This window comes from Sceloporus undulatus, chromosome 1, assembly GCF_019175285.1.
Source record: "Sceloporus undulatus isolate JIND9_A2432 ecotype Alabama chromosome 1, SceUnd_v1.1, whole genome shotgun sequence".
NCBI classification, from domain to species: Eukaryota; Metazoa; Chordata; class Lepidosauria; order Squamata; family Phrynosomatidae; genus Sceloporus; species Sceloporus undulatus.
In genome coordinates, this window is record NC_056522.1 from 21,106,235 (window position 1) to 21,115,109 (window position 8,875).

General features: G+C 40.6%; 1 protein-coding gene across 3 annotated transcripts in view; it reads left to right on the plus strand.

Annotated features, from left to right (window-relative positions):
• Positions 1 to 7,485, plus strand: part of LOC121935147 (ectonucleoside triphosphate diphosphohydrolase 6-like) — a 34,524-nt gene extending 27,039 nt beyond the window's left edge. For 2 of the 3 annotated variants that reach the window (XM_042476316.1, XM_042476339.1), the window contains exons 12-14: positions 891 to 947; positions 1,143 to 1,255; positions 2,524 to 7,485. In XM_042476316.1, coding sequence (XP_042332250.1) covers positions 891 to 947; positions 1,143 to 1,255; positions 2,524 to 2,613 — 260 coding nt within the window. In that variant the 3' untranslated portion in view covers positions 2,614 to 7,485. The remainder of the gene's footprint in view (positions 1 to 890; positions 948 to 1,142; positions 1,256 to 2,523) is intronic. The other variant, XM_042476327.1, reaches the window with a different exon arrangement.
• The last annotated feature ends 1,390 nt before the right edge of the window (positions 7,486 to 8,875 follow it).

The following is an 8,875-nucleotide window of genomic DNA, read 5'->3' on the forward strand; positions in this document are numbered from 1 at the left end:
TTTATTAGACATGCAAAGATGGTTGATAGCAGGGTTCTCTTATTTTAGTTGGCCTTCTGTGCACAGACATACTAAGCTAGAATCAAATATTAATAAGCACAACTAGGCCCAAACCCTTTTTTATTCTTAAAATCTTGTTTTAGATCTGGAGTGACTCTCAAATGCAGGGGAGGGAAGCTCCAACTGTGGTCCGAATCTGCTCTGTGAACAACCTGAATCTAGCCCACAAAAACTGAGAGCAGACCTCTCCAATTTAGGAGGGATGGAAAGGATCCATGTGTTACTTCTGACTGGATAGCAAGGTGCTTCTTGCAGAGACAGGCATGGAATAATGAGACATGTAGTGGCCAGAAAGAATAAGGAAGTGGCTAGGGATGTGACAGCTGCAGTTAGTCTGTTGTACTTTGATATACTTGTGTGATAGCTGTGGGAAAGAACCTGTCTTTCTCAGGATTTGGCATCTCTCCTGGCTGGCAGTGTAACAGAAAATCAGGAGAGGAGGAAACATGTCATCTGAGTGTGTTTTGTTTTTGCAACAAGTTTAATAACAGGTTCTACAGTTAACATGCTGCAGAAAAATCCAAGAAAACCTTATCCTCACAGGTGCAGCAGTTCTAACAAAATACTGCCCCAACAACTGCTACACATAACTTATTCAGACTTGATATAGAAGAGATTGTATTGCTTGAGCTTGAATTGGAAGCCAGTCCATGTGGTTTCAATGGTAATATGTCTTCGCAGAAGCATAAAGTTACATTTTGCATTAACTGTAGATTCAGAATGCTTTTCAAGGGCATTCCCATTTATTAACAATTTTGAATCCCCCGTAGGCTACTACACTCTTCCATTTTCCTTCTCAAAACTTAACAGCCCTTTTATTTTCTGTCCAGATAGTGAAAAAGGAGGGACTCTGGTAGTCAGTGACTTTGAAACTGCAGCAAAGAATGGTAAGCACCTTTCTCTATCTTCATGCTTGCTTACCTTGGATAAGCTAGGAAACCATCATAAAAATTTAGCCATGATGTTATTGCCCAATGGAGGAACACTTGTGCCAGATAAACAGCCAGTAAAATGTCTCATGGCTTTAATTCCTATTAACAATATAATCTGCTTTTTATGCTTTACTTTTTTGTGCCCCAAAGTTTGCAAAACCATGGAGATTCAACAAGGAGAGCAGCCTTTTCTCTGCATGGACCTCACTTACGTTAGTTTGCTATTGGAAGAATTGGGCTTTCCAAAGAACTGCATTCTTAAGGTATGTATGCTTTGCTACTGTCATTAGGATGGAATGTTCTTAATTTGAAAAAAACAAACAAACATCAAGATGTTTTAAACAAGAATATAAATCAAAAGTAATAGTTATGCTGAAACAGTGATTGGTGGGGGGTCTGATCTCTGGTGGCAGATGCTTGCCAAGGTGAATTTCAGGTTAAAAGAAGGTAAAGAGGACGAAGCAACAGCTAAGAGAAGGAAGTGAACTTGGAAGAGTGAATAGGAGATATTCTTAGAACAGAACAAGGGCACGCTAAGTGAATCGATAGCCAGAGCCAAGAGACACTAAGTGCATGGCCATGTTTTCTAATATCACTGGGACCCTGGCCAAAGTGATGGGCAGAGCCTCCATGCCTAGTGTTTTGGCTGGAGGCCCAGGTTTTTATCTTTTCATTCATAATGCAGGGAAGAGAGGACAGAAGTGCTACCAAGCAGCACTGAAAAGTACCAGATGAGCCCAATATGACTGGTACTCAGCTAGTGCTTGGAAATCCTAGCAGAGAATGTGATGCACTTAATTGGTCCACCCTCCTTCCTTCATGGGGAAAGGAATCTTGTCTGTCAGTGGCCAGAGATAACAAGGATTTCCCCAAAGATACCCTTCAGAGATCAGATTTCAGGAAGGTGCCCAAAGTTGGTAGAGGCTTACCTGGAGACCTCCAGGGAGTAGGTAGGAAACCTCTGCAGGCCCGATCAAGTTTAAAAGCCAGATGTTCCATTTCTCAGCCTAGAAGCTTCAAGATTCACTACCAATAATACATAAAGTTCTTAAAGTCCAAATCATGATGTTATTTGCAAAACAATTGCTCTGATTTTAAATGTTGTTTTCAGCATGCAGTTGAATCTTCTCATTCTTAAGCATTTCCCATACATTGACAGCCATAAGAACTAAATATGTCCCCCAGCTATCCCATTATGAAAATTGAGAGCCAGACACAGCTTAATTCTTCTGTGTTTTATTGTAAACATGAAAAATCATTGGAAACTCCCAAGATACTGGTTTTGTTTATTATGGACAGAGCTGCTTCACATGTGCTTGTCATTATTTTAACTGCAGCAGTAAGGGAGGTCTTACATGTGTGAATGGGCTGTATAACTATCATACTGCCACAGACACAATGCCTTTTTCTTGGAATTGACTCATGCATACAGCTGCCAGTGATGAAAGGTACCACAATCAAACGATGAATATGTAATGTAGCCAAGAAGGAACATAACCATTTACAAAGTCCACTTTTCTTTCTATTCTAGCTTGCTCGAAAAATCAACAACACTGAAACCAGCTGGGCATTGGGAGCAATCCTTCACTACATGGATTCACTTCACATGCTGCAATATTAGGGCTTTTGGCATCCCGGGGGATGTGGCAAGTCTGTGTCCTTCTACACAGATGTAAATCTACTCAGTTCTTTGGGTCACCAACTACAGCAAGCGCTGCTACTACTATGATCAGTAAACTACTACTGTTAGACTAGGGGAGATGCATATATGCCTTGATCTAGCTCAGCAGTACACTCTGGTATTTCACCTTGGATAATTCAGCATAGCAGTACACTCCATGGAGTCATATATCTTTTTAAAGTGTCACTGGAAATCACTGGCTATTGTTCTGGAAAACAATAGGCCATGGCAGCTAAAACCCAGTCTTGGATGGCAGATCAGAGACTAAACTGGATGAATGTAAAAATCCTCCTGTGAGTCATGATGGGACTTTGTTCATGTTCGAATTGTCCTGTGCTCTCTGTGAGAAAAGCACATCAGTCAAGCATTTTTCCCTTGCTGCTAGCAAACTGACGCTAGTGTCAAAAACAAGTGCACCTTTTTTATTACATATTTTTATGTGTCATGGTGACTTGCTTTAATTTTTTTAAATGTGAAAACTAACTTATCTCTTTTAAAATATTATTTTGTTTAGTCAGATCTATGATAATGAGACTTATTTTTTGAAAGCTGGTTGGACACTTATATAGAATGCTATTTGTGTACTGAGTTATTTTGAAAGCACTGCTATGGTTTAAAGGTCTGTTCCACAAGTCTTTCCATGGCTTTAGCTTCTTCAGTGGTGGTTGTTTGCAAATCCACAATGTAGTAGGTATATGTTTGAAGGCACAGGCAAACTGTGTACACAGCTTGGAAAAATGTTTTTTGATTTTGTTTTTATTACAGCTCCCAGTGCAAAGGACTGCAGAAATTGTTGAAGTTGTAATCCTAAAAAGTCACTTTTCCAAGCTGTGACAGCTTGCCAGTGCCATGCTGGATTGCTTATCCATGTCCTTATGGACAAACAAACAGGTGACTTGACCACACATTCTATAAACGCCTTCTGAAAAAATTCAGGATGCTCTGTCTGTATGTAAAATTTCTAGAACTGGAACGGTGAGTTAAACAGTCTAAAGTGTTAACTGGTCATGTAAAGAATTAGATTACCCTGCCATAACCCCCCTTTAAATTTCAAAAGGGGAAATTCACTCCTAGAACTGCCTGTGTAGGTTCTGTCTGCATCAGGAGTATCTTTAGATTTTGATTCCCCTCTATTCTTGGAATTTGGAACATTGTGCCTTAACTGTACTTCAGCCTTAGTCTCCATTGGCTCTTGGTTAGGGGATTTGAGCTGCTAAGTCAAATAGCTACATTTAGACTAGCCAGTGTAATAGTGTCTAGTCAGGACAAGGAATTAGGAGTCCATTTCTGACATTAAAAACCAAAATAAGTGATGATTTCCACTTATCTAATCAAACTACTCCTTGCTTAGTCTCCTAAATGCTATGGTGTTTGTACCCTTTCATCTCCTCTTCCTATGCTCTGACAACCATTTTCACTTTTGAATAACACAGTGGATTATTTACTTCTTATTTGCATTATTGGGAATAGTCAGTTTCAGGTAGAAAGTTAAATAACATAATTACACCTTCTTACTAATTGATATCCCCAAGGGATCAAAGAGCCATCTAGTTCTGAACAAAGTGAAAGCCAAATTGAACTTTACAGTTCTTAGTCAGTACATGAAACACTGGGTCATGATAGCAGATCTCTCATGAAATTTATTAGCCAATCAGAGGACAAATGATTGTGGGGATAGAATCCGAATGACTATCATCCAAGGCGTTCTTTCCTGCGCAGAAAACTGTTTGCTTTATGCTTTTTGGAGACACTGATGGGTGAGGGATGCAGCCTAAAGATTTTTGATAGTGATTGACTATGTGCACTTCCAATTCTTTTGTTACTGATTTAAGTTAATATAGTGTGACTCTTCAGCATTATACATACGTAAATTTCCTAGGGAGTTCAGATGTTTACAAGGTTTCTTGAGCTGCCAAGGAGAACTTTAGTTTAAACTGTGTTCCTTCATGTGAACCTTGCCTTCCTTTTAAGTAAATGAATGTATATATTTGTTGTGCTGAGCAAAGATCATAGAAAACTATGCTAAAACTACAGACAAAACTATATGTGTGTCATTAAGAACCATTCGGCTTTTAAAAATGCATGTAGGGGGGAACACTATCACAGCAGCCAGAGAAAGGAGAAGCTTTAATATTCCCTCCCCCATTGGTCCCAATTAAAAATTGCCTTCCTTTCCTCCTAGCCCTGTTGTGGAGACTTCCCATTGTGTTATTGTGGAGCTTTTTGCTACAAGCAAGCATGGGGTGGTAGGTATTTGTAGCTGGGACCCTCCTTTCTGTCATTCCAGTAAAAGCACGCCTGCTGCTATTAAAAACTGACATGGTTCATAATGGCACATTTAGCATCACATGTAGTTTGGTGCTAAGGTGAGAAGCATAGCAAACTTGGTAACACTTCAGTTCTTTCACCATATTGTAAAGACACCTGATATGGTGAAGAGAAAGGCTTTTGATTGTTCAGTAACATCAGTACATATGGCCTCATGTCCATGTGTATTTTGTAGAGCACTTCAAATTAACAGCTCTGAATAATCTGATCTGCAAACTACTGTAGCTAACAGAATGTCTTTTTGTATGCACAGACTCTTATGTGAGAAAAATCCGATAGCAAAGCTTTGCTTAACATTTGATTGTAATTGAAGCAACATATGTCTGAATGCATTTTGGATATTCAAAAGAAAAAGAAAGTATTGTCAGTAAAAAGAAAAAGAAAAGAAGAAGACGAAATTGAACACTGGTACTGTCTGATTGAAGCGGAAGACAATCTCGTCATTCTGACTTTCTGGAGCAAGCTTGTTTTCTGGTGCTCCAAAGACTAGGACCCAGAGCAATGGAAGCAAGCTGCAGGAAAAGAGATTCCACCTCAACATTAGGAGGAACTTCCCGACAGTAAGAGAGAGAGGTGATACATTGGATATGAGTGAATGGCATCTTTAAACTGGAACAATAACAAAAACACTACAGTAAGGGCTGTTCGACAGTGGAACACACTCTTTCCTCGGAATGTAGTGGAGTCTCCTTCATTGGAGGTCGTTAAACAGAGGCTGGATGGCCATCTGTCGGGGATGCTTTTCATTTTATGTGCAATCATGGAAGGGTTCACATGTTTAAGACCCCTTACAATAATTTAAACAGTCTTGGATGCATTGGCAGAAGGAAGTTTATAACTAGTATCTCATCCTGCTACAGGGAAGTAGAAGTGCAGCTACCCTCACTGTAGGCCTCTTAGGTAGGTTAGTCTGAGAGAGAATGAGGAAAATCTTAGTCTCTGCCATGCAGTGAGGTCCTTGGCAAAGTGGAGATTCAAAAACATCTCTCTAATTCAAGGTGAACTCTAAGATTCCGTTTGCTACACCTCAGCAGTGCTATGTTTTGCCTTATTACATGGAGTAAAATTTCCTATTCACGCTGTACTTTATATGCCTAAGAGGTAAGCAGTCCAGTTGTACTGCACCCTGATCTATGCATGAGTCAAAATGAAATAGTAGGAAGTGCTGCATCATTTGAGATACCTCTGGAAACATAAAATTAGTCCATTGGGGGATATATTTTTTCCCAGCTCTTTGCCTGCTGTTGTGGCTCTATGTGCAGGGAATTTTTTAAAAATAAAATCAAGTTAACCATCAGAACTCAAAAACTACAATACATTCAACCCCTATATTCTATTGCATGTGTAGAATTGGTTTTGACTTCTGCAAAATCTTGCTCCTACTAAGGGAAGCAGTACCTTCCTGTCAGTCATTTGTAAGTAACCCCATGAACGTTCTGCATAACCTCACACTTTACTCAACCTGTTCCTTGTAACACCACTCAAAAAGTACATGGGTATATGAATGTCTATTTGTGCCTTCAAGTCACCTGCTAACTTACCTCCTGGTAAATTGTAGGGCTTATTTCAAGGAAACGTAGATTAGGAGGCAAAATGGTTAGATAGCAACTCTTTGTAAAACTCCTTTGGTTTGATTTTTAACTAGTGTTAGGAGTCCTAGAGATGTTTCCCAAGGCAGTTAACATAGCTAATGTTCTGCCAATTAGTTAAAAGGGAAAATAGGATGACTCAGGCAGCTGTTGTGATTTACAAAGAAAGGACAAGGGTTAAGAAATCAAATAGCTGTGAATGGAAAAAGAAACAAGTTGCCTTGAAAAGTAGATGACTCGGTTTACAAATGGGGGCAGAGGGTTAAGCTCTCATCATTAACATCATTTTGGTTTGGTTCCATTATCTTGTTTGGAAAGGGAATTTCCTTGAGGTTGAGCATTCAGAGCAAGACAGAAAAATCAAACAGATCCTCATTAGCGAACATCTCAGATGCATATACTTGCATATATTCTTCCTAAAGGGAGACATGAGCAAATACATCCAAGTAGGCTCATACACCTATGCAGTTTATCTGTGTCATGTCCAGCCAATTTAAATATGTGCTACTTTTAGGGATAGCATGAACTATTTAAAAGACAAATAAATGGGTCCGAGGGTAAATTGAGATGCAATTTCTGAGTCTTCTAGGGCAGCCCCACATCGCAGTAATCTCATCAGCAGGTTACCAGCCCATACACTACTGTGGATCGGCTATCTCTGTCCAGGAAAGGCCATAGCTGGCACATCGGTTGAGCATGGTGCCAAGCATTTCCAGCCTCAGAGTCCACCTGGGCTTTCAGTGACAGAGATGGATCTAGGAGCATTCCCAAGCTACACACCTGCTCCTTTGGGAAGAGTGTAACCCCATCCGGAACAGGCTGTTAACCCAATTCCAGGATCTGACACAATAATCCATAGTGTCTTCGTTTTATTAGGAGTCAACTTCAGTTTATTGGTCCTAATTACATTACAGGCCATTACAGCATCCAAGCATGGGTCTAGCACACTGGTTCTCAACCTTCGTAATGCTATGACCCTTTAATACAGCTTCTCATGTTGTGGTGACCCCCACCCATAAAATTATTTTTGTTGCTACAAGTATGTGTTTTCTGATGGTCTTAGGCAACCCCTGTGAAAGGGTTATTCGACGCCCAAAGAGGTCGAGAACCGCTGGTCTAGAACCTAAACAGCCCCAGCTGACTGATGACAAGGAGAACTATAGCTGATGATCATCAGTCTATTGATGGCACCCCACTCCAAACCGCCTTATGGTCTCCCCCAGCGGCTTCATGTAGATATTGTACAGCATGAGGGACAAAATGGAACCTTGTGGCACCCCACAGCTTAATAGTCATGTGGTTGAACAGGAATCCCTCAATGCTAATGTCTGGAACCTGCCCTCCAGATAGGAGCAGAACCACTGTAGAACCTGCCACAGAGCCAGTCCAGTAAGATGCCATGATAAATCTTATCAAAAGCAGCTGAGAGTTCCAGGAAGATCAACAGGGTAGCATTCCTCCACCTTTTCCCCAAATTAGATCATCAGCGACAGCAGCTAAGAGCATTTCAGTGCCATACCGTCCCTGGCCTGAAATGATAATAATAATAAAATAAAACTTTAATTTATATCTCGCTTTTTGTTTCCACAATCAAAGCGGCATACAACCTTTAAAAAATACAATATATACAGTCCCCCCTTAAAAAAGGATTAAACAATTCCATCCATTAAAATTACAGACAATAAAAATCTAAAAATAATGCTACAATAATAAAATAACGGTGGGCAGAGTCTTCGCTTGTATATGACTGTGGGGGGAGCGTTACATGGTCAGGATCTATTCCAGGAAGGCCTGCTGGAAGAGATCCGTCTTGACAGCTTTCTTGAAGCTCTCAAGGTTGGCAATTTGACAGATCTCGTCTGGCAGGCCATTACATAAAGTCAGAGCGGTCGCGGGGAAAAATCCTCTGGGAGGTCGCCGTCAATCTGGTCTTTGTGGACTGCAACAAATTCCTCCTAGAGGATCTGAGGGTACGGGGCAGAATATATGGAAGGAGGTGATCACTTAAGTAGGTTGGGCCCAAGCCATGGAGAGCTTTAAAGGTAATGACCAACACCTTGTATTGTGCCCGGAAACTAGCAGGCAGCCAGTGGAGTGATTTTAATATAGGTGTAATATGGTCACTCCTAGTTGTTCCTGTAATCAATCTGGCTGCCATATTCTGCACCAGTTGAAGTTTCCGGACTAGGCACAAGGGTAGAGCGCATTGCAAAGATCAAGTCTTGAGGTTACCAGTGCATGTACTACCATTTCAAGTTCACACCGTTCCAGGAAAGGGCGCAGCT